The sequence below is a fragment of the Geospiza fortis genome, unplaced genomic scaffold (genome assembly GCF_000277835.1).
Source record: "Geospiza fortis unplaced genomic scaffold, GeoFor_1.0 scaffold20, whole genome shotgun sequence".
In the NCBI taxonomy this organism is placed as follows: Eukaryota; Metazoa; Chordata; class Aves; order Passeriformes; family Thraupidae; genus Geospiza; species Geospiza fortis.
The window spans coordinates 3,210,115-3,236,445 of record NW_005054374.1 but is presented as its reverse complement, the minus strand read 5'-3'; the positions used below and the strand labels follow the sequence as shown (position 1 = coordinate 3,236,445).

The 26,331-nt window shown below is 37.9% G+C and overlaps 2 protein-coding genes across 7 annotated transcripts in view; one reads left to right on the top strand and one right to left on the bottom strand.

The window, feature by feature from the left end:
* The window catches only part of CASK (calcium/calmodulin dependent serine protein kinase), a 139,735-nt gene that overhangs the window by 22,894 nt on the left and 90,510 nt on the right, over positions 1–26,331 (top strand). For all 6 annotated transcript variants that reach the window (XM_031060182.1, XM_031060186.1, XM_031060185.1 and 3 more), the window contains exons 2-4: positions 7,425–7,530; positions 14,233–14,310; positions 15,638–15,710. In XM_031060182.1, coding sequence (XP_030916042.1) covers positions 7,454–7,530; positions 14,233–14,310; positions 15,638–15,710 — 228 coding nt within the window. In that variant the 5' untranslated portion in view covers positions 7,425–7,453. The remainder of the gene's footprint in view (positions 1–7,424; positions 7,531–14,232; positions 14,311–15,637; positions 15,711–26,331) is intronic.
* GPR82 (G protein-coupled receptor 82) lies at positions 21,081–22,121 on the bottom strand. Its single transcript, XM_005424864.2, has one exon. It carries the CDS (start codon positions 22,119–22,121, stop codon positions 21,081–21,083), a length of 1,041 nt encoding a protein of 346 aa, XP_005424921.1.

Genomic DNA, 26,331 nt, shown 5'->3' with positions numbered 1-26,331 from the left:
GATATGCTGCACTTCATTCTTTTAAGGCACCCATTGTATCACAAAGTGTTTAAAATTGTGGTTTACAGTGTAAAAACCTGTGGTCTGTTGAGAAGGTGTTGGGTTTCAGGCTGTTACACAGTGCTGGGAAACAGGTGGGAACGTGGGATATAATAAATGTGGATATCAGTAGTGAACCTGCTTTCATAACTTGATTGATCACAGCTTGAGAGTCAATGGCTATTTTCAATTTCCTTTCATTAATTATTGAAAACAGTGCAGCATTAGAAGTGTTTCAGATTTTACAGCGCAGGTTGTAAAATGCCTTCGGCAACTATTCCATTTCTATTTGGAAGGCCAACCTCACAACAGAGAGAACCCTCCTTACTCCTTTTAAAATTAATTTATGGAGTTTGTAACCCTGCTTCTGATTATTATGTTCTTTCTTGAGTTTGTGAAGCACTTCAGAAACTGCTGCTTTGCTGTGGAGAAAAGATAGATTGTGCATATAATTAATTAAAAAATAATAATAATCCAGAAAATATTGCTTTCGCATTCTTATGTTTCCTTTTTCCCTTTTCCCCCTACCTCTGAACTTGCTGTTGAGTATTAACCAAGAGGACATAGAATGTGGAAAGTCTTAGATGAGAGATATCTAATATTTGTTCTTCCTTGAAAAATGTTAAGATTTTTTTTCAGTATAGTGGTGTTTTGTAAAAAGTTGCTAAGAATTACCATTTAATTAAATGAAATGGGCTTAGATTATCTGCAGTAGGCAGCTGTTAAATAGTCTTTTGAGCATTCTTAAACATTTTTGTTAGTTCAAGTGGATTCATTTCCTAAAATACACCATCTTATTTGTGAAGTATTGCTTATTTGCATGTCAGTAAAAATGAGGAAGTGAATGAAAGGGAATAGTTGTTTTCATGGACACAATCATGGAAACCAACTTACACTGTCCGTCACATACTTGATTCTGGACAAGTCTGGTGGCTGTATCAGAAGTTGAGAGAAAAGTGGGACATTTTCACACCCAGTTTCGTGTTCATCATAGATGACAGAGTATAAACTGAGGAAGGAAAATTGTCCCAAGATGCCCAGCTCCAGCTAAAAAGCCATTAATGTGTTTATATTTGTGTCCAAACACTGAGAAAGAATAGAGTAGCAAGTGAAAGTTAATCAGAATTTAGCAAATATCTTCAAAGTCTAATTCCATAAAATGAAGATTTCCATGGGTTTCTTCATGGAGGTGACAGAAAGGGAAATATTAGCTGTAACTGCATTTTGTTGTTCTTGCTTCAAGCCAGCATTTTGTTTGCAAACACTACAGTAGCATTAAAACAAAAGATACTGATGGGAGATGGATTCTCACACAGTGCCACTGTGCTTGTTGATTCCCATGGTTTTTTTATCAAGGGCCGCTCCAGCCACATGCATTTGGTCTTTTTGGTGCATGTTTTGAGCGTGTTTGCTAAGGTACAGATGGATTATGCAATAAGGATTTGGTAACAGTGGAGAAACTTTCAGGGAAACATGTTACTTGTTCCATATTCCTTCTCTTTCTTTTAAGTCAAGTTCCATAATTGAGGTTGCTCATGAGCCACTTCCTGTGCTAAAACTGCAAAACAGCGAGCCAGTGGAGACAAAAATAAATTTCTGTTTTCCTTAACTGAGTTAACACTGAAATGGTTTTGGTGTGTGGTGTGACAAGCTGCAGGCTGCTGAACAGAGGGCAGGAATGTGTGTGGGATGAAGGGGGAAACAGCCAGCAGTTAAATCAGCTTGGCTACCCCAGAGCCTCAGCCACCCCAAGGTGTGTGGGAGGAGAGGCTGGAAAAGCTTTTAGTGCTTGTTGAGGCAACGAGTCATTAACTGGTCGGATGTATCTGTGCGATGAGGAATCACTCACATGTCCCAGGAAGGCAGGAAGTGCTGTTTTAATTAAGGGAAAAGGGAATACTCTCTCGTGGAAAAAAAAAAAAATACTTAAAAAGAACAAATCTTTGGGGCTGAAACATTGCTGTGGTTCTGCAGCACAGGAGTTCACTGCCAGTGGCAATACAGGATGTTCCCACCTCCAGCTCCTCGTTCCTGTTGTGGTGTGTTGGCTGCACTGAGAGCTTTTATGACTTCCCTGATGTATTATTAGAAGAATAGAGCCTAGAAGTAATTTTCACAGAGCAGCAAAAATGGGCAAAGAGAGGAGACAGGGAAATTTTTTGAGTCAGTATTTCCCTGGAAGTATGACCTCAGGTAGGGTGTGATGGTTAAACTGGAATTTGGTGTTGTGCAGGATGTTCCATGGGGCTGTTACAGGATGGTCTGTGGCTGAGGTGTGTAGTGTCTGCAGCAGGGAGGGAATTAGGTCTGGATTAAATGTAAGTGGCAAGTTTTTGATGACAGGAGGGTGCAGGGACAGCCTTTGTGGGAAGAGGCTCAGGCCTGTGGGTTCCCAGACAGCCCCAGTGGGCCCAAGCTGAGCCCTTCAGCCTCATGTGTGGGGCTTTGTACAGATACATCTCAGGAGGGGTAGGAAACACTGGGACAAAGTGTAGGGAGTGTGGAACAAAAAGCAAGGGCAGGGAAGGAGCAGATGGAGAACCCTTGCTGGGGTAGCAGAGAGGAGGCTGCAGTGAGAGCATGGCCCTCACCCCTGCACCCCTCACAGCTGGGGCTGCAGTGAAGCAGTGGAGGTAAGCCCATGAAAGGGGGGAGGAAATTGCTTTGTTTCATGTTTATCTTCTTTTAATTTGCAAAAAAGAAGTTAATTTCATCAAGGCTGTTTGGCTGAAAATAGCTGATAAACAATCTCCTTGTCTTTGTCTCAACCAATGAGGTTTTTTTGTTCTTGTTACTTCTGTTTTCTACCCCTGCCCAGCTGAGTGGGAGTTTAGCATCTAGCAAAGGCAAATAATCCACAGGACAGTTGTGTGTAGGATGAAACAGCTGGGGCTGAGATCTCCCTTGTCCATGCTTCAGGTGATGCATCATGCACATTTCAAGACACACAGTTCAGTTTAGCTGTTTCTGGAAAAAATCCATTTGGGTGGTCAGAAGCTTCTCCATGATGCTCACCTGAGGATGGTTGGTGAGAATGACATAACCAAGTGAACAAAGCATATTGATTTCCCTTTAAAACTCAGTACTACCAAATCTATTTAAGTTATAAATAATCATATCTTGCTGTACAAAACATATAGAAGCATTTTAAGCTAGAAGCTTACTGTTGAAGAGACTTCCTTTCAAAATACTGTCATGCCCAAACTGTGGCTGGAAAACTAATTCTTTAAAGGACTGAACCTGGAAAATCAGAATGTGTATACATAAAAATGACGTGTCTTCCGTCTTGCTAAGAAACTTGGAGCTGTCTGTCCCAAAAAAAGATGGGGCTGCTACAGTCTGTGCATGTTACTTTTAAAATAATGAAATGGTGCTATTATGTAGGCTGCTAGAGATCATCTAATTCTTCCATGAATGTACTTTGAAAATGTGTTCAGTATATTTGAGGTGTTTTAAAACCTTGGGTATCAGATTTTGAAAGGAAATTAGGTGTTTGCCAGAATTGTCAGAGATGTGTAGGATATTAGATTGTTAATTCCCATGGGAATTTTAAGTGATACTCATGTTTTATGTTTTTTATCAAAGACTGATATATCTTTCTGTGCAATTATATGGAGCACTTATCTTTTTTAGTGCTTCCAGCAATTCACTTTTAGCATTGCTCTCCATACATGAGGCTGCATTTTCTGTGTGCTGATTATGGTTGGGAATTCCCTTTTCCATCTTAGAACTTTCCTTCTTTTTTACTAAAGTCTGAACTTTCCTGCCCTTTAAACAGCTTTAGTGCCTCCCTTAGTAAGTAGCCAGGTCTAAAATGGAAACTTTAACATGTCTCCAGTTGCTAAAAAAACCCTCGAAGTTTTGTAAACAGACTGAAATTCTGGAACGTATATTGATGACAGTTGTGTAAAAGGATAGCTTGTAAATGCTTTTTAAATTGTGATGTAAAGTATGAGCCTGTGTGTTAAACAAGTCAAATGGAACACCAGGTTTTTTTCCCTCTTCCTGGTTGTGTGACATTCCTTTCATGCAGCTGACAGAGAAACTTATAAAACTTGTACTTTTAAAACTTGCAGTTCTATTTATTATCCCTGTTGTCAATTATGTTTAATTTTGAAAAAAGTGGTGACAGGGAAGGCTTAAAGAATGAACCAGAAAGTAATTTCTTCAGCCATATCAAGAACAAGAGAAAAATGAATAGATGATGCATTCAGAAAGGATTCAAATGAAGTTAAATAGTCCAGCCAGTAAAAGATTACTTTTAAAAGTTTTGGATCTAAAGTTTTTTAGATTCCAAGACCTACAGGGTGTGTTCTTTCAGCTAAATTTTGTTTACTAGTGGAGGACACTGCTGTAAATATGGACACTGACCATTACTAAATGACACATCACCTCTTGCTGCTTAAAGCCAACTTGCTCCAGTGGCAGATTCTGGAGTTGTCTTGAATCTTTTGTAGGTGTCTGGAATATGAAAGGTTAATTTGAATATGAGATGTGTGTCTGGGACCTTTATTACTACACAATATGGCTCAAATACTCAGCAGAGGTTTAGAAAACTTAACAGGAGGTAGCATAGCTCATACAATGTGGGATTCAGAATGATGCCTCAGATAATATTGTGGCTCACAAGACAATAATGGGATTTTTTTGGGATATCCTTAATCACCTGGTGCAGGTGAGCATCTGCTTGGGTTTGTGTTGCATTCAGAATGTGTCTGTGGGTACTTGGGACTTTATTTACCACTTTGACTTGCAGAGGTAAAATTTAATTCAGTCTAGAAAAACCATTTCCTAAAGGATTGAGTAGATGCTGATGTCATTTTTTTAAGTGCAAACAATGAAACATATGTGTCATCTCTGCCTTTTCTCCTCCTCCCCTTTCCTTTTTACGGGTCTGAAACATGACTTATTTTGACCTTTGGGTCGTGGTCCAAATGTATTTCAGAATCCATCATCTCTTTCCTGCCCTGTGGCTTTGTTGAATCAGTGTGGTATGTGCTTGTCTGTCTCCTTATACCTCGTTTTCTTTTTCTTAATAGGCGTACTGTTGAACAAGTCCCTGCTGTGTTTAAAATAGGACTTTGTTCTGCTCTTAGCCCCAAGACCCCTTAGTCATAAAAACCCTTGTTCTGTAACTTCTATTCATTTGTTTTCCTGTTTGGAGATTTTATTTTCCACTTTGTTTCTCCTTCCTCATGTGCTGGTACTCAGTCTGAGCAATTGCTGCACTCATCCAATATTACACAGAGGAATGAGGGAAATGGCAGCATATACTTTCTTCCTTTCAGTTCTAATTCCTTTCAAATAAAGCCCACAAAATATTAATAAAGGGAGCAGCCAAAATAAACTATTTTGAACACAATTTTTGCCCGTAAATAAAGCAGAACTTTCCTGCAATTTCATGTTGGGTATTTTCACTTGACTTTCCATCTGAAATAGGTATCAGATCCACGGTGAAGTGTGGTGGCATTAAAGTTGTTACAAAGTGAGAGACAAAACACAAGCAGCCAATTTTCTGAAGATCATAGTCATTCACAGAATCACAGTTTTTCATTCCCTTACCCTGCTCCTCGGAGTGCTCGTCTCTGATCCTGTTTGGAAAGGACTGGATGTGTGAACCTCTCTGCCTAGGAAAGGAGTGGGAACCATTTAGTGTCAAATCATTGCCTAATGTGATGGAAGAGAAGGTTACAGTGTGGCTTTAGTAGTTATTTTGCATTAAGAACTGATAATGTGAGTATTTTCCATCCTGAAAGACACACTGCTGTTTCCTCAGGTTGTAGAATTTAATCTAAATAAATAGATGGACAAATAAAGGCCAAATTTTAGATTAATTTCTTTATCAAAATTTCTTCTGTATCACTGAATGATACTTCTGTTTGCTGTTCAGCTTGCACCTCCTAAGGTGCCATTACCTGGTGGTTTCTAAAGGATTGTTCTGTTATTTTGCTTTTAGATTGTATTTGCAAGGTTGTGAGGGAGGGGACACAAATTGCAGGTGTAATATGAAAGTTCTGGTAACAAAATTTGCACTTCGTGGGTCTGAACATTTTTCTTGGATTGAAATTCAGTCATTTCCAAACTCTCAGCTTTTCATTTGAATTTATAGGTGGCTGAAAGATCCAGAGTCTAGCATAAATCTGAGTTACCTGTTAAATGCTTCACATAAAGGAATCTTCATCTTGCTGCTTGCATTTTTCAATATAATTGATTCATGTTAAAAATGTAGGAGGGCACGTGTGAAAATAGTGCATTGTAAATTTCTTTCTAGTGTAGCCCAATTATATGGTGAATATTCTCAAACCAAGAAATGATATTTTTATTTCTCCATAAATGCATGTGTAGGTCATTCTTGAACAATGACCAATTGTATGGAAAGAGAATAGGGAAGTAAAATGTCTGCTTCAGAATTCAGACTGATATTTTCCTCACTTATCAAATTATCATCAAAGCTATTCATTCAAGATTTTGCTATTCTTTCTAGAATACAAGTAGATAAGTTAAAAGAAAAAAGTTTAAGGATGATTAGATAACAAAAATACCAAATTGTTTCAACAAAGAAGAAAGAAAATTAATTCAGTGTGGTTTGGTTTTTGCATTTCTTTTTGTGCAGAAGGATTGATTTGTGATCAGAAAAAGTTAAGAGTGTTGTTTAAAACAAAATCTTTTAAGCTTTGAGAGATTTCAGAGTGGTTTCTGCTCTTCTTTTAGCTGCAGCTTTTCCTGCTTTATTCACTCTTCTCTAGAGCAGAGATGCAAACTAATGTATGCTGGTTAAAATTTATGCCATTGTAATTTCATACAATGCAATTTTAAAATAAATACTATTGAAGAAGTAAACTGCAAGAAATTTAACCATAAGAAAAACACTTCTTCTGAGGAGGATCAGGTACTGGTGTAGGTTTTCTGAGCAGGTTGTAGAGTTTCCACACCTGGACGTGTTCAGAGCTCAACTGGATGTGACCCTGCACAATCTGCTCCAGATCACCTTCCTTTGAGCAGAGGATTTAGAGACCTCCACTTATTAATAATTCTGTAGTGTGGTGAAAGTCTGTCTTGTGCATTTGGAGGTAATTCTGCAGTGTTGTTACATATTTAGGATGAAAATCTCAGTGTAGTCTGCAACTGTACATTCAAGGAACTTCTGTAGAGTTCTTCAGTCTATGACCAAGGAGATCTTCTATTAATATGTGAATTCAAGAATCTGTTACATTTTGAGAGAAATGTATTTGAGTTAAACATAATTAAATATCATCTTGTCAGAGATCTTTATAAAAATTAATGAATTTTTTTAGAAATTTCAAATGTGTACACCTTTCCAAACATTGTGTTCTAAACAGCTTGAATATATAGCTAATCTGCAACTACCTTCTTGTCTTCCACAGATCTGAAGAGAGAAGCCAGTATTTGTCACATGCTGAAGCATCCTCACATTGTTGAACTGTTGGAGACATACAGCTCAGATGGAATGCTTTATATGGTCTTTGAGTTGTAAGTGTCTCTCCCTGATTCCACCTTTCTGTGTTGTCATTTGCTAAATAAAATCCTACAAGTATGGCTGCTCATACCTGTAGGTTTTGTAGCTCAGAGGGCTTGAGTACTTTGAAAATATTTACTTCTGGCAAGTTCAGGTTGTCCCCAATTAAAAAAAAAAAGTTCTCCCACTGTCTGAGTGGTGAACATCAGGGCTTTCCAAAGACAGACATGATCTTTTTTGATGGCTGCAGGGTAAAAGAACAAGTTGAAAATCTGCTGGTAGACATCACTTTTGGGTAACTGAGGGTATTTTGTTCCAGTTGTGAAATTTTATTTATTTCTTTCCACACTGTTGCTTCCTTAGCACTGCTTTCCTAATATTCGATAAGAAAGTAAAGTTATTGGTGTTTTTAAGTGTTCTTGTAAATCAATATACCTGTTCACAATAGATATGAAAAGAGGCTTTTGTCTACATGATTTGTTTTGAAAGCTTGAATGTAAAAGTTTAGTTGTAAGAGGGAACAAAACAGGACTTTTCAGCAATGGACAGGTATTTTTATTCAACATGAAGAAACCAAGAAGAGGAGCAGCGCTGAAATTACCACATTCTTTCTTTGAGAGAAAATTACTAGTTCTTCCTGAGTTAGGTTTTATCTAAATGAGAAGGATACAGCCAGACATGTGAAATGGTCTTTTGTGCATGTTTTGTATTTGATCTTCTTTCTCTCTGCCTACCAACTCTTCTTTTTATGCTCCCCATATATTCATTCCTAGTCAGTCTGGGCATGTTGTAATTGTACCTCCTAAATTTCTCTGATCTTCCTCCATTGTGTTTTCTGGTGGATTTGAGCTGCTGATGTTGGAGTAACCACATCACACAGGTTTCTTAGGTAAAACTGGCTTACCCACTAGAGCCAAGAATTTGATTTGAGATGTCCACATAAAAAATAATTCTCACATGTTTTACCACTGAGGTAGTAGAAAAGCCACAATAAAACATAAGGTAAAGCAGAAAATTGTTGTTTGCAAGTCTTCTGCATTTTTTAAATGAGTTTATAAACCTATAGTTTTGTGAAATAATTGTTATATGCTTTCCTCTCTGTACATTTTGATTCAATACTGACTTGCATTTTATTTTGAAAATCCCAAAGCATTGACCGAGACACTTTAATTACCCTATTATGAAATAATTATGTACACCTTGGGTAGTCATACTCAGATAATTAACAAGATTCTGAAATCGAAAAAAAAAGGGTTGCTTCTATTTTTAACATGCTGATAGTTCAGAAATATGAGACAAAAGCAGTAATTATTTTTTAATGACAACCCTATTATAATTTATGTTTGTACACACAAAAAGCAAGTCTGAACAATTAGAATTACTACACAAATACTGCACCTGACTTCAGGCTACATGAAAGAAGGAATTACAAAGCTAAATTATTTGAGGGGTGATGATTGTTTATCATATGTATGTCCTTGTTTCCTTTGTACACAAAAATCATCAGTCTTTTGTAGCAGTGATAGAAACTGAGGCAGTAGGAGCACCTGTGCTTGAGATGTGGGAGGGAATGGAAGGGCTGTGGCAGGATGTGTAGTTGTGCTGGAGGGGATGCTTTGGTAAAGGGATTCACAGCAGGCTGATGTTTGTGAGAAGTGAGACTGCATTGTCTGAGTCTGAGCAGTTAGGGACATACTCTGCAACTGTGACCAGAAAAACAAACTTGGAGTTAGCACAAAAGCATCTCTGTACATGTAGGTAATTCATTTTCCTCCGTTCTGCTTTCTGTTCATTATGCTGTTACTGTAACCAGCTCAACTGATTTGCAGCAAATTTCTGTCTACAGTAATAAAATATATTTCATTAGGGTCTAGTTACTCTGAAGGGACTGAAAAGGGGAAGACAACACAGATCTGCAGAGGAGACATAAACCCAGCTGTGATGAATGATTTGTGGGCTGGCAGGTGCTTTGCATGGAAACTAAGGCAGGCCCAGCACATGAAATGTGTGGAATAACCAAAGCTAAAACTTGGTGCCATCACTTGCACATAAATGAAACATTGGTTCACTGCTGTTCATAAGCTGTGAGCTGCATGGGGCAGCTGCTAGGAGAACCCTGAATACCTTGCCAAACCTATTGATACAGGAAAAATACAAATGAAATAAGCAAATGTAGCATGTACCTGGGAACAGCTGATTGAACCACTCAGGAAAATGTACAACTTGTGCCCAATTTTGAAAGCTTTCATAAAAAGAACCATTTTAAAAATCAAACCACAATTCATAGAAGCACTGATGAAGATGCAGAGTAGCAATGAGGTTTAACACCAAAAAATGAGCTCTGTTTTGAGCCCCTTATTCTTACATAAGCCCAAGCACTCTTTAGACTGGCCTGTATCTCAGATTCCCAGCAGGCCGCATGGTGCTGCTGTAATAAATTGCAGTGAAGCAGGTGGCCATAATAGATGAAATGCATGTGTAGAGTAAGAAGTAGACCCTATCTCAGAAGGCATTATTGCTAAGGTGAAAATATTATTTTAAAAGTATTTAGGTGTTACTGCATTACAAATGAGAGAAGATCTACCTGTGCAAAATTATTTCCCTCACACACATCCCAGCTGGCCCCCCAGAGGGGCTCTTTACTCTGAAGGAAATGATCCCTTGGAGGCTCTGGAGACACCTTACATCTGAGAGAGGCCAATTCTGCTCTCTATAATAAAGTTGCAATTTTCTTTCCCATTTTTGGTGTTATTTGCTGGCAGCTGTATAGCATCATGGGGTCATTTAGGTTGGAAAAGACCTCATAAGATGATCAAGTCCAACCATTAACCCAGCAGTGCCAAGTCCACCACTAAACTGGGTCCCTAAACTCCCCATCTACACATATTTTAAAGAACCCCAGGGATGGTGACTACACCATTAACCTGGGCATCCTGTTTTCATGCTTGACAACCCTCTCAGTAAAGAAATTTTTACTGCTATCCAATGGAAACCTCCCCTAGCACAAATGGAGGCCATTTTGCCTTTTGTGATTGCCTTTGTTACCTGAGAGAACAAACCAACCCTGACCTGGCTATAACCTCTTTCAGGCATTTGTAGAGACTGATGAGGTCCCCCATCAGCCTCCTGGTTTAATTTAGAATACTGTTTTCTCTGTGGTATACAAGTGTCACTTGATATTCTATTGCTTATTACATTTTTTCCTAATGATCATTGATTTTTATCAGTGAGAATACTTTGAGAAGGGTCAGAGCTACTTGCAATATTTCTAAAAGAAAGCAAATATTCATTTTGAAGGGTCTGAAAACTAGATTTTAGACTTATGAGTACATTATTTGCAGTTTATTCTCAGTATATATGGACTGAGAGTACTTCCATGCTGAAGAGCTCAGATACAGGGGCAGTGAGTGCATTCCAAAATACCTTGGTATTTGATAATTTGCAGAATATTGTCTCACCACTATAGATAGGGGGGTTTGTTTTTCTTGGTGTATTCTAAGAGAGATTTATATCATGGACATTAGAAGAACTGATGTGTTAAGACTGAGCAGTTAGGATGTGTATATAAATATAGTTGCATACATACAGCTTTGCCATTTAATGTAGCTAACATGTAAAAATGCTTCAGGTTTAAAATCTCAAATTCATAAAAGCAGTACTTAACAGGGTTGCAGTTGGCTTATTTGAGGTAAGTGAAGATGGCAAATGTATGAAAACTGTTCAGGTGAGGGGGAAAATGCCATTGTACACAAGCCTTGAACATACATGGTACAAAACTTAGTAAACTCAGTAAGAGCAGTATGTCAACTCTGAATTTTTTTTCTTATCTTCATTAAGTAATAATTCAGTTCCCTAAATGAAGGAATGCTTCTAAAGCTTTCTCATTCTTCATCTATAAATTAAATTGTAAGCCACATCCTATTAGGTCTGCAAATTCAAAGCTATCATACCCCAATATGAAAACACAGATTTCTTAAGCAGTATGCTGTCTACTCTTCAGTTACTGCTGGTGTCAGAGCAGATTTACATACATACATACATACATACATACATACATACATATTTTTTTTACTTATTGTGTATATTTATTTATTTATTTTAAATACATCCATCCCAGTCAGTTCATGTCCCTTCCATGAGCTCCCTCTGCTGGTGTCAGGGAGTTCTCTCAGGTTATGACTGTGTTTTGATTTTTCCCAAATTTTTTTGCATCATCCACTTACGTCTTCAGCTAGAATATATTTGTATGTTTATTTCAGTGGATTCTAACTTACCTTTTTTTTTCTTTTTTTGTGATTTTCACATGCTTATGCTGATAGTTGCAAACTCTTGAGACTTCCTAAACTTTCATTCCGTCAATATTCAAAAACTTTATGGCTTTTTTATCATACAAGGCTTTCAGTTTCTGCAAAGTCATCTTGTGATTGAGCTATTGCTGAGTTTTTAGTCTGTTGGTTCACTGAATTTTCTGGGATTTCTTATAACTGAGGTTGACTCTGGCTTTTTTTCAGCCTCAGCTAGACAAAAGTCTCATGATTTTCAGGTAAAATTCAGTATGATGTATTGAATATATTGTATCACATGGAGTGATAAAAGACCTCTTTACATGTGAATCACAATCTTCTCTTAAAAAAAAAAGATTTGTCTTGAAAAAATGGTCAATTGAAGTGAGAGATTAAAGTACACCTAACTCATATTTGTGCCTGGGAGGTCAACAGAGTTCATCTTAACGGAGTAAAACTTTCAAACATATGTGCCAAGAAGAAATACAAACTGGCACTTACTGGTACAAAATTTCAATTAAAAATGCTGGAATCTGTAAGTGGGAGGTAGTAATATATGTTAAAGACCATGCTGATTATAAACACCTTGTGTAATAGAAAAATTAATGTAAAAACATTACACTTCTCCCTCCCTGTCTCAGGAACTGTGGATGCTGCTAAAAAGCTTGAGTGCCTCTGGATCTTTTAATTTCACTGACTTGTTATAAAGTACAGATAACTAGTCTTCTAAAGGGTTCTGCTGCTTCATGAGAATTACATCTCCTTATTTTTGGTAGCTGATCATACATTTTATATATTCTACATTTGAGAGAGGTTTGAGAGGTTGACATGAGGGATTTTTTCCAATGAGCCAGTGAATTCCAGGTCCCTGCCCCATGGCTGCTGTGTGGACTCTGTGATATCCTCTGGGTGATATTTATATATTTATATATAAATATATTTATATATGAATATACATATATTTATGTTTTATATTTACATCTTCTGGGATGTATGGACTCAGTGATATTTATATATTTATATTTATTTTATATTTACATCCTCTGGGATGTATGGACACTGTGATATCCTCTGAGTGATATTTAGCCCTGTATGCAGACCTGGTGTCAGGAGCTGTGCAAGACATAAAAACTGCTGGGAAAAAAACCTACAGAGAGGAATATTGATGCAGTGAAGAACAGTCATGGTTTGGCAATATGGGGCTCTTTGCACTCTTCAATGTGCTTTTCTTTTGGTCACCAGTCCCTCTTATATTGTCAGTGCTCTATCCACATGATAGTGTATTTTGCATGAGGGACACCTTAGGGATTCATTTGGGAATTACAGCTTCTGCACATGGCTTGTGGCTCCCTAAGCAGAAGTTTGGCATTGCAGGTATGTAACAAAGCAGAAGTGATGCTGATATTCTGAATAACTTACTGAAACAGCCCTGGGAATGTTGGCTGTCCAGATGCCCTGGAAATCCTGCCTTTTGGGTTTTTCCCCCTTGATTCTTTGTGGAGAGTAAAAAGAAAAGGTGTGAAGTCTGAAGATGTCATGTTACATTCAGTATTTTTGCAAGTTGCTTATTAAACATGAGTTACGTGATTTTTATTGTTCCTGTTAACTCGTGACTCTCTTCTTGCCCCATCAGGCTGAGACCATTTCTAGATACCAGTCTGCCTTAGGTCCCTTTCAGGAGAGGGAAAAGAAGGGCAGCACCAGGCTGCTTTCATTTTAAAGAAATGCCAGCCTAATTTCAGACTAAGGTCTGTGAATATATCTGCATCCATAGTGTAGTGCTGCTCATTGTGGGAAGTTTGGTGATCAGAAAGATGAGGGAGAAGAGGAAAAAGGTATCAAGTTTCAGAGCTGGTGGTACAGTATGTGGGCTGTCAGTGTTCTCAGGTGTCTGTGGGCTGTAAAATCTCATCTTGGCTGCTTAATTATGCAGAGGACAATGCCAACTGGGAAGACTGTACTGTATTTCTAGAGTATTTTTTAAAGTCTTCATTTAAAATTCAGATTGAGTAACATCTTCTTGTTACTACAGTTGTTAGTATAGAGTTGCACTTGTAATGCTTATAAGAACACACTTAACCTAATATCAGGAGCTAATTGTTAAATTGCAGTGTCCTCTTTGCAGGGCATTGACTTTTCTTGCACACGTTGTTCAATGAGCAGTTTAAGCAATTAAGTAAATGTTTGGTATTGGTGATGCTTTTAGAGAACTGTTACATGACTTGAGGGACATAAAATGGTTAACCTGTGGCAAGCCATTTTCTATTCGATTGCCCATTAAATGCTGTTTTAATGAGTAATGCACTGTACTTGTATCTAGAGTACTTTATGTAAGATTTATCTAAGGGAAATAAATAGATTTTTTTAAAGCATTTTTATGTAATGGATTGTAGTTACCAGTTGTTAAGCATTTTTGCCTCTTCTTACCTGCAGTATGGATGGAGCAGACCTGTGTTTTGAAATTGTGAAGAGAGCAGATGCTGGATTTGTCTACAGTGAAGCTGTAGCCAGGTATTTATTATCATTTTAATTAATCCCTCGGGATAAATAGAAAAGAATGGAATATAGTGTTGTACAATCTGTTAGCTAAAAGTTGAAAGTTGTACTATAAATATTCCTGTTTCCGCACTCTAGATGTTTATTGCAATAATTAGCACAATCAAACTAGAATTTTGGAACATTTTGCCATTTACTAGTTACAGATTTGGATGAGATTACTGAGTAAAACTGTATTTCACATCTGATACCTAATTGTCTGTGTTTGCCTTTATGGATCTCTCATATTATGGCATTAAGTGACTTGCCTGACAGGGTGAGAATTTTACTGGTGGAGTTGGTTTGTTTTTTTCTTTCTACATGGAGTTGGTTTGGTTTTTTCTTTCTAATGTATCACTGTATTTATGGTCACCTCGTCTTTTCATTTATGAGATTAACTAAGATGAAAGACTGTAAAATTGCAAAAGGATAATGAAATCCACTGTCCTAATGGCCTGATAGTTGAGCTCAAAGCCCACAGCATTCTGTGTTTGCTTTTCTCAACACTGTAGATTTTTTAGCATGATAGGAGCCAGGTTGGAGGAGACATCAGTGTCTGTGTTTGAAGCTCCTGCTCAGGCTCAGCACAGCATTTGTATCATGCTGCTCAGGCTTTGTCCAGTGGGGTCTAGATTCCCTCCAAGGAGGGAGATTCCACAGCCTCCCTGAGCAGCTTGATCCAGTGCATTGTGATGTTCCTGTGGACAAAAACATTGCCTTTAACTAACTGGAGTCCCCAGAGGACTCCCTGAGCCCCAGTGATGCTCTGATGCAGCCCAGGGTGCTGCTGCACGTGTTGGCCCTGCTGTGGGCAGTGATCTGTGGGCAGTGATCTCTCAGGGCATCCTCTGGACACAATGGAGAACAGGGATGCTCTCCAGTCTGTGCCAAGCAAGCCAAGACCTTGGTGCAGTCCTTTTCCAGATAAATCAGGCACTGATGTTCACTTTTTTCTTTCTTTTTTCGTTTGTGTTTTGTTACTAAAAAAAAAATGAAGGATCCCTGACTTCCTTGTTATATCAAGCAGAATATTGAATATTTGAAACCTTTAAAAACCTGGAAAACACGGATTTTTCTTTTTTAATTTCTCTCATCTTCAGTCAGAATAATTCTCAAGCTTTAGAGTGTATTATTTACTACTATAAACCTAAACTCCATTCTACAAAACTCTGTATATTTGAGATTAAATTGGTTGATTAGTTTTATACAGTTAGACTCTTAATACTTAGATTGTTAAATGTGTATAGTAATTTTTCCTGCATGCAGGAAAAATTTGTCATGCCTAATGTGTTTGTTTTTTCAGTCATTACATGAGACAGATACTGGAAGCTCTACGTTACTGTCATGATAATAATATAATTCACAGAGATGTGAAGGTAAGGGGGCTTAATTACTTTTTTTTTCTTCACCACAATAATGCAAAGTACTGAATTTCAATTTCTATAATTTAGAGGGGGGAGCAGCTGTAGAAAAGGAATCTCTGTTTGCTGAGTGTCTTTACTCTTACTGTGTCATGTAAGAGTGAAGCCCACCCTAATTCCATCAATATGGAACATTTAGGAGGTCTGTATTCACAAATTATACGTGCATTTGATTACAGCATGCTTTGAAAGTCAGTTTAATTTCTAGTTTTTGACTATTCATACAGAAACTGCTTGCACTTTCTTCTTGTTAGGAAAATGTGTATATAAATTAATTGCATAAATTAAACTGGAATTGGTAGTTTATCGGCATCAATTTGACAGCATAATGACAGCCCTCATTCACACTAAGATTTCACAGAAATGCACAGGCTTAAATGCTACAATATTAATAATATTATCTGCTTCTTGGAGACGGTCCAATAAACATTTATTATTATGAAAACTTCTTTAATATAAATAAGTTTGAGAGGATAAATGCAGTGTTTAAGATTAGTGTGTCTACATACTGGTTTTAATCTGGTAAACTTTGTGCTGTTTCTATAGATATTTATGGAAGTAGTTTATCCTTAAGTACTTCATTGTAAGTAGATGGGAGTTTTAACCCAAGTGGGCTTGACTCTCTTCAGTTTGAATACGCATATTCTTTGTTATTGTCATTGCCTAAAGTAGTTATTCCCATTTCTCCAAGAATTTGGTTTCATCCAAAGTGAGTCAAGCACTGTAAGAATTAAGGAAAATACTAGCAAGCTCTGATGGTGTAGTTTGAGAAATGACTCTTGGATTTTAGTGAACAGAGAAGATGGAGAGAGGGTAAACTGTGCTTCAAACTCCTGCAGGTGACCTTTGAGGGGAGAGAATACAGACACTGAACTGGTGGTTTTTATGAGGAGTCATTTGGTCTTCTGTACCCAGATACTGCAGACCATTCACAACCTCTTACTCCTTTCCTTTTAAAATCAAGAAGATTATTATGAAACAGGCTTTCTTTTTAAGGTTTTTTTTTTGTTTTAATAGTCATTTCTTAAAACAGAGTCTAAAAATTAGAATTTTTGAATGTCAGCTCTTAATTGCTGGTAGAATGTCTCATCTTGTTCTGTGTTGAGGATTGTAGGTACTTTTAATTGTTTGGTTTTGGTACCGCTTGAATTTCAGAATTAACGTCATCTTTATGTTGCTGTGTCTTTGTGAAAGCTCCTCTTGTTTTTCTTGGACCATATTCTTGAAAAAAAAAACAAGTGTTAACTTCAAGGGCCTTTGAGGGAGGCCGTTTTGCTGAGGGTAAAGTGGGGATTTGTTTTATTGCTTATCCTGTCTCTTAGAACCTCAGAATCACAGGGTTGTTTTATTTTAAAATACCATCCTTAGAAAGGAACCTGTTCAAATTACATGGGTTAGGAAAAAAAGTCTAAGGTATCAGCCTAAAGCAGTGTAAACCAAGAGGGGTTTTTTTTTTTGGCAAAAGCAGTGCAGAGCTGTGGGGTTTAGGAGTTGAACACATTAAACTGCAGTATCCAGGCTCTAGATGTCACTGTAGATGTTGTTTTGAAAGGAAATAGACTAAATGACCACTTTAGAGATTACCTGAATGGGTGAAAGTGAAAGTGCTTTAATAAAATCTGTAAGGTTGATATAGTCAGGCTACATTTTTATCCCTTTTAGACTTTCTGTCAGTGTTATTTTGAAATGTAAAATGGTTGGTCGTTTTTTACTGCTCAGGAAAATCAGCACCTTATAGTCCATGAGGTTCAGGTGTCTTTCGGCTGTTTTTGTGCTCCCTTAGCTCCTGGCTGATTAAGAAGCTAGACAGTTTAGAGTAGACAAAATTAAAGTTTGCTGTTGTCTGGTCCCAGAAACTTCACCTGACTTTTCCAAGTGACTCCAGGCTGGGACAAACTCCCTGTGCTCCACATTTACCTCTGATGTCAGAATCAAAATGTGAAAGCTTTCACAGGATGGCCTGCAGTTGTCCTGATTGCTCTGTGAGACCAGATATGTCTTGAGCCTGTGTACATCATTTGACCCCCTTCAGCATTGCTTAAAGACTATAATCTGTGACAATTACAAATTTGCTTCACCCTCAGTTAACATGATCCTGCAGTGCTTGGAAGCTGGATCATATGGTAAGGAAAACAGAACATGCAGGAAGGTAGAAAACTCAAGACAGTTGTGCATCAGAAATGTGAATGTCAAGAACTTTTTCCCTTGCCACATTTGTTCTGTTCTTTCAACCTACTGATAGAGGACTCAGCAATTCCTTTTCTACTGTCATAACCTTGCTGTGTCAAGAATACCCAGAAGGTGACTGTTGAAAGTAGCAGCATTGAAAGAAAGGCTTTTCTATTACCAAATGTTATTACAGAGCAGTTTGTGTACAGAGAAATCTTTATGTAAGAGAACAGCAAAAGGGAAAGGGGGGGATATGGCTCTGAAATTAGTTTCTTGTGTTTTCCTGTAAAACTCCTGCTGCAATTTGAGTACCATTTGTTACTGGCTTATTTTTGCAATAACTTCAACAGAATGGTTTTTATCAGTAAAAGATCAAGAGGTTTTGCAATCCTTTCTGAGCCTTTATTGTTATGTAGAATTTTCCATAGTTGCAAAATTGTTGTTATAAAAATACCTCTTAATATAACTGAGGGATATAAGAGTGAGAGTATATAAGGTGCAAGAGTAATCACATCAAGAGCTTTAGTTGCTGAAGTTTTATCCTTAACTCATTCCAAGTGCTCCAGCTTTGTTCCATGATTTCACGTAGTTTGAGTACCTGTATATGTTACTGATTAGCAAATTAGTGTGCAGCTGGGGTCCGGGTGAGCCTGTCAGCAAAATGCAGACATCCAAAATTTTCATTATGGCTTTATCTGGATAGGTATGAATGCTTGTTTCCTACATGTGATCATCTAAATAGATAAACCTGCTAAAGCAAAAATACACATATTCTACCTTCTCTGTCACTAAGATTCAGTTCAATATTTCTGTGACTGGGAGTCAAAACCAGGGAGTTTTTCCAGGGAATAGGACCAAGTATTATGCTCTGCCCTGCATGTCATATACATATCTGAGTTGGTCCAGGTGACCTGAGACTTGAACTGTAGATAGATTTGCATGGTGATTTTTGCACTAAACAGAACTTAACCTGTGATATGAATTCTGAGAGCACACTCAGTTACCACTTCTGTCTTTCGTTGCCTGAACTGCTTCTAGCTCAGCATTTCAGATTTTGCTGGTAGAGTTCAACACTCCTACACTTCTGCTTTTAGGCATATCTAAAAATGAGTAAAAGTAGTATATATGTGTTTGTGTGTATTTATGTAACTCTATATTTGGCTATTTAAAAAACTACCAGGATAGAATCTGTTCTTTATCTTTTTCCATCTTTGAATACCCAAAACAAGAAATCTGCGGCATGTTACTTTCCCTCCAGTCTTTTCACTTTGAAACTTCTTTTCTGCTTTCTGGGGACATGCAGTAATAATTGGTGTTTTTTCTGTATTTTCTAGAGCTTACTAGATCCTTGAGATCCAGTAGCAACTTCTTGGTGAGGATTTTGTTACATATTAAGTTGTTTGAAAGTGATTAAGGCTGCAAAACTACTATCAGAGATGCAATTGAAATGTCCTACCTGGACGCATTTTTTTCTGAGGTGCACTTCCTCATTCAATGTATGAGTTGAGACTCCAAAAACAAAACTTTCAGTATCATTTCTCAGTGTTTCTTCAGGCAATGCTCTTTTCCCCCTGATTATTTTCACTCCAGGGCCCCTGCTTCCTATCTCAAGGTCCCCATGCTTGTTTTGTCCAGCCCTTCTCCTGTTGACCTGTTAGTATGTTCAGAAGCGGTTTTGCTGAGAAAAATGTATTTATTTTGCTTGGCCTACCTGGAGTTCAACATTTACAAACTTTATGGTCAATAAGTTTGTATGTTTCAGTCATTTGCTCACACACTCAGAAAACTCCTGTCTTCTGATCGATGAGCTGGCTTCCCATGCAGCGCATTTGAATAGCTTAACCAAAAATTTGACAGACTCTTGTGGTCTCTAAACTGCTTTGCAAACCAGGTGCAAACCAGTTTGCAAACCAGTTTTATGATTTTGTGTTCACTGCAATAGAAATTAGTTGTTCTATTGTTTTTATTAAACAATTCACATGTTACCTGCTAACTTCTGATTTTGGCACCAGCATGTCCAAGCAATGCAAGGAATTTTCCACATGAGCTCTGTTTTGCTGTAGTGTTTTTCTAACTCTCCTCATCTCTCATGCCTTTAAATTTTGGGGGATTTTCCTCCATGAACTCTTCTGTCAAATGCTAGACCAGTGCAGGACTCAATTTGTAGTTTCTCAAATTGCCTGTACTGCACAAAAGCTTTTCCACTATTTGAAACAAGAAAAACTTTGATGCAGTTAAGAACTTTAAAGGACATAATCTTGGGCAGATTACATAGGAAAATAATCAGGTATATGTCATTTTTTGGTGCTATGTGGAAGTGTTGGAGTGGGATCTTGCTAAGAGTCTATCACAAAGTTATATTTGATTAGTAGTTCCCAAAGTTTCATTCATTTTCTTGCCTTTTTGATGAAGCACTGGGGAACAAGTGATTGTGACTAGAAAAATGTAGGAGGAATGTCTTCAGCCTATGCTGCCCTCAAAAACTGTGTTAAGAGAAACAAGCCCAGGCAGGCATTTTGCTGAGATAACTGCAGCTACATTCCCTATAAAGTGTACTTCAGGAAGGACAGAAGTGATGGGGTTTGAGTTTGTGTCTGTGCAAATCAGAAGAGCACTTTGGTAGTGAACAGCTCTGCTCACCCAGACTTGCAGCTGATGATCTAAAACCAGTCCTGTCAGCAGCACTTTGCCATCTGGAAAGCTTTGACTGCTCAGTTCTGCCTTGCTGTGGTTACATGGCTGTTGGATGTGTAGCACAGTTGTGGTTCACCCATCCCAAGGAAAGTGTCTGTGCTTTGTTCAACCTTCTTGTAAAGGAAACCTTTGTCCAAAAATTTTGCTGATAACAAGGGAGAGCTGGGTCCTCAACTTCAGCCTAGTTTTTGCCTTCTTCCTTGACTTTTTAGGTAAAAGGAACTGTCCATAGGTCAAATGTAAAACATCTTTTGTATTACATGGATGAATGGGTACTACACTGTTCACTCTACAAACTTGGATTGATTTGGATAAACACATAGGATTTATTATGGCCAATGTTGATGCAGCAAGATGATTTGAAAAGAAAATACAGTATGTTACCATTTTATTTAAATTTAAATTTTATATCAAAGCCTGCCTAAAGGTAGTTAAAATTAGTTTATTATTATTTATAGTCTATTAAAATCTTTCCATACTCCTTCCCATTTCAGTGAAAATATCATCATTCTGTTTTTGATGTTCTGGTGTGGATTTTATAAACAGGCCATAAAGACTTCTCTTAAATGTTTTATCTAACAGAAGGGTTATAACTGGATCTAAACTGCTTTTAGTAGCAGCAAGACAAGTAAGGACATTTTTAATTTCCACTAGATAATTTAACCTTGGACAGTTGTTATCTGTAAGCAATACATAGAAAATTGGCCTAAAAATATGGTATGGAAGAAAACAGACAGTTAATATCATCTGGATGACAAGAATGTTTCTTTTCACTGTTCTGTAAATGAGATGTTTTTCTCCAATACAGGTGTTTCTTTGTATTCTGCTCAGATGTCTGGTAAGCGAATAGTATGACCACAAAACAGTCATAAAAGCCAGAAAGAAGCCCACAGTGGCAAGATAAGCTGCAATCATTGCAGGACGTTCACCAGCTTCTACCTTGATGTTGTAGCACGTGGGGAACTCTCCTGAAACCCTCTCCTGGGCGTTGTAGGTGATGGCTGTGACTGTAATGCAGAGTACAATCAGCCAGATAACAGCACACAAATATTTAGCGAACTTTGGCTGCCGGAACTCGTGCAGCAGGCGCCCGTGGAAGGTTCCTGGCAGAGCTTGGGAGTGTTGTGGGCCACAGTTCTTCTTCAGGGTGGCATACTGGCTGAGGGCAATGGAGCACAGGATGGTGATGGTCACGTACATGCTGACGTGCACCACCAGCGTCCCCAGGTGCTGGGCAATCCTGCACGCCGCCGACTCGTAGGGCCAGCGGTGCCCCTCCGCAAAGTAGGCAGCCAGGAAGGGCATGGTGCTGCAAACCAGCAGATTTGCAGCCACCAGGTTGGCCAGGTAAATGTACTGAGTCCTTCTGGTGGGCACTTTACGTAAAAATATCCAGGCACTCAGAATGTTCCCAAAGATTCCAGCGGGAAACAGGCAGGAGTAGAGGATAGGGAGAGCTACAGTGGTAGCTGGCGATGGCTGAAGACATGATGAGTTGTTCATTTATGGCAGGATTCCTTGAGTGGTCAGAGTTGAAACACAATTTAAAAATTAATATTTCTGTAATGTGCATCTAACATCTCTTCTTTGCTCTTATCTGAGCTGTTTCTGTCTCCCTGACTTTTCATGCTGTTACCTTAAGTTTGCGTGAGGTTACAGTTTGGGCATTCTCTTCCACTGGAGTTTCATGAAGAAAAATTAAACCCCAAAGCTTTTATGTGCCTAGAATCTAATAAAATAAATTAGGAAGCTGAAGGTTCAAGCTAGGGTCTGGCAGAACTTCTATGATCTTGGTTTATTTCTCAGTCTTCTGGAACATCTGTAACCTAATTTGGAAACCACTTACAGACCATTTAAAATTAAATGAGCAAGTTAAGTGCAAAGAATTACTTTAATTCCAGACATGCAGAAGAGTATCTGTACCTCCATTTAACTATAAATTAGTCTGTATACTTGAAGAATCTCACTCTATATATATTTATTCTGTGCTCATGTCTGTATGTGGTGTTACTTTATCACAGCTCTAATGTCAGATGTACATTTAGCAACTCAGTCTATATTTTTTAGTACATACAGTGATTGTTGAAAACTGATGTATATTAATTTTTCCAAATTCATTTTTCAGTCTTTTCTCAATTTCCAAACTGAAAATAAGAAATGAAAGCTCTGTGCAATGACTGTGTGTAAAAAGTGACATTTCAGCTTACAACCCTGTAGTGGAGAGTTTTTCCTGTTGTATGCATACATTTGCATAGATATTTTAGTGGAGTGTATCCTAGTTAGCTTTTTTTCATATCAAATCATATGAAAAAAATAACCTATTTCAAACTTAGAGACTAATAATAATTTTTTTAAACAGCTCTAAATAAATGAACTCAGATGCTAAAGAGAGTTCAATGTAGCGATTATAAAAAGCCCAGACACCAAGTATAAAAACTGCTGTAGGCAGTGTTTGACAAACTTGCAAATTAAACTAACTTTTATAGCTCTTGCATTTTAATGTACACTAAGTTCTATATGTATTGTCGAACCAAAATGTATTAAATTTTTATTATAATGTGTTGAATTCACAAAGTAATTGTTGAATTTACTCATTTTAGAAGTTAATGAAAATTTTTGTGTAATTGACCAAATTTCATCAGGTAAAACAAAGCAGTAATTTTAAGCTTACCTATACAAGTTGCAGGCACCTTCTTTTGCTGAGAGGAAATATTTCTGTCTGATATCTGTTTAATTTCCACTGCTGTAGTGAAAATGATGGCACTGGAACCTGGAGAGTGCAGTTAAAAATTTCTCTCTGACATAACTGGGTTTTCAGAGCGTACTCTTTCCTTTTACAATGTCAAGAGGCAGGTAGTCATTTAAAGTTCAGAAAATATGATGTCTGTACAAAAAAAAGGCTTTGAAATTAAGTCAGGATCATCTCCATTAGGGAAAAAAAAAACTGGAGGTAGCATGGAAGAGCAGCTGTGACAGTCCTTTAGGTAAAGCAGAGAAAAAACACCTCGCAATACTTTATGTAGTGCTTTCCTCTTTTGGGGGTGGAGGGGTTCTCTTTAGGACTGCCCACTTTCCTCCATGCTGCTATTTTATGCATGAAAACTTGTCCTTTCAGTCATATTTAACAGGTTTTCAGCTCCACAAGGGGTTTATTCCCAAAGGCCACGTGGAGTAGTGCTGTGTCCATGTCTGTCCTCACATGAGTGACCACATGGACACATCCCTTCTGTCTGGTCAGGTGATGGAATGTCGGGAAGCAATTTATACCTGATGCATCCGAGGGTTCTGGCAGGGAAAATGGACTCAGTGGACTGTCCAAGAAATGCAGTGTTTTACACAAAGCATCCAGAGGTGTACACAGGACAGTTTCCTTCCTCCACAGTATAGGTATGATCACAGGGCAAACTCTGGTCACCTCTGCAGAAGTTGAGACTTTTGAGCTTTCTGCTTTCTGATACATCTGTGGTTGTAAGATAATCTTAAATATCTAAATAAGTTCCTTTCTGAGAACAGAAGTTTGGTAAGGTTCTTGTTTTGCTAGTTTGGCTTTATGTTTAAGCATAAATTCACCTCATGATCTGTTATCATTGTTCAGTCTTATTATTACTAATTTTTTTTTTAAATGATGGACATATAAGCTGGCCTCCTGTTCTGAATCCATAGCTGAACTCATTTACAGTTACATTTATTTGCTGTGGAGTATTAGTAATTAGGTTGTGAAGCTGTAATTAGTTTGCATGTACTTTAATTATTGTTCTTGTTAGATTTAATTATACCTCATTTTCCACTTCTAAATGTATATTATATTAAAAATCATTCTAACAGAGAGAATCTTCTATTTATTACATGTTTAATAGTTTCTTAAGTAGTGTTAGAAGTCCTTGTTGCTGTGGCATTCCACTGAGGTTTAGATACAAGAATGCATACCCTGAAAAGTTGCTGAGAGTGGTGGGAACAATTCCAGTTAGCAGGTTTTTTTAAATTGGTAGTATTATTTGGTTGGTTATTGACTGTTGCCTGTAGTATTTATAATTTAATGATGATAATTCATGCTGTAAGAAGAGATAACTGCTACATTTTTTTCTGAATTATTGTATGATAATAGATTGTTGTAGTGAACTAGAGTCTATCAGACTTTATTTTGGAATGGATTACTGAGAGCAGTAGCAAAGTAATGAAGTATTGTAAGTCTTTTAAAAATGCCATCTGTCCCAGGAATACAGTTGCAGTTGGTTCTAAGCTGTAGCAAGCGCCTTCCTTATTCTTTTAGTAGACTGTTTCCATTTACCTAACTTACAAATGGTGTGTTTTATCTAAATGTATTTGAAGATACTCAAATGGAACATGTGCATTTTTATGCCATTCACTCTTAAGTTCTTCATAATTATTTTTATGTGCATCATTCACCTCAATGATTTGACATTTTCTCTATTCTCGAACCATGATTACTCTTAGTTTATACATGTTCTAGATTTTATATTGCCAATAGACAGCATATGTTGCATTTCATCATTATATGCAGACAACTTGTCTTCTGGCCCTAAAAACACAAAACCCAGGAAATTCCCAGTGGTGGAATTCCTCAACTTCAGCAATGCTTTGGCACTGTCTCTCACAGCCTTGTGTGCTGTCAGAGCATCAGACTAAAACTTCCATGTGTGAAGCTCCCAGTTCTGGGAATAATGTGATTCTCACTTGTTTTTCAGTGGTATGAGTTGCACTCCTCTTTTATACTGTTCTCAGAAACAGTTTGCAAGTTAAAACCATAATTGCATTTAATTTCAATGCAAAAATGAAAGTTGATGTTGTGGTTTAACGCTGGTAGGTGGGCAAGCCCTCGCAGCTGCCCACCCACTCCCCCTCAGTGGGATGGGAAGAATCAAAAAGGTAAAAGTGAGAAACTTTGTTTATTTTTTTTCCCTCTTCCCCCTCTTGTTCTTGTGGCCGGTGTCCTGCAGAACAGACCTTCCCTCCTGCTTTGTCTGAAACACTGATCAAATCTGCCAGTGTCTACCAAAGTAGGTGGTTGTGGTTTATCCCAGAAAGCTCCTAAATCCCACACATTCATTTACTTCCTCTCCAGTGGGCTGGGAGGCAGAACCAGTAGGGTTAAAATGGAAATTCATGGTTTGTGAGAAAGAGTTTAATAAGCTTAAAGAAAAAGAAAAAAAAAAAACCCAAGTGATAGAAAGCAACCCCACCTGACCAGTGCCCAGTGAGATCCTAAAAATAGCAACACAGCCAGGCTTCCTTCTTGGCTTCTATTGCTGAGCATGGCACCATGTGCTCTGGGATATCCCTGGGGCCAGCTGTCCCTGCTGTGTCCCCTCCATGTCCTTGTGCACCCCCAGCCTATCTCTGCTGGGGTGTTCTGAGAGACAGTGAAGTCCTGCTTGTTGTGCAAGGGCTGCTTAGCAATGGCTGAAGCATCCCTGGGTGTCAACACTTTTGTTCACAAGTCCAAACCACAGCCCATATTGTGAAGTGTGTCCTAGCCAAAACCAGCACAACACTGGTACATGTTGGTACACCAGCAGAAATTCATGTGTTTATAGATTTGAGGAAAATTAGGTTCATGCAATTGTATAGGGATGTGTGTTGAGTTAGCTTTTAAATACAGAAAGCAAAATAAATAGAATTACCTTCATGTTAAAATTCTTCTGAAGACTCGGGTAATCAGGAAGCACTGGGAAGAGGAGAAGTACGACACTCT

Excerpts from the sequence above, each read along its gene's own strand:
- GPR82 (XM_005424864.2), bottom strand. The coding sequence starts at position 22,121 with ATGAACAACTCATCATGTCTTCAGCCATCGCCAGCTACCACTGTAGCT.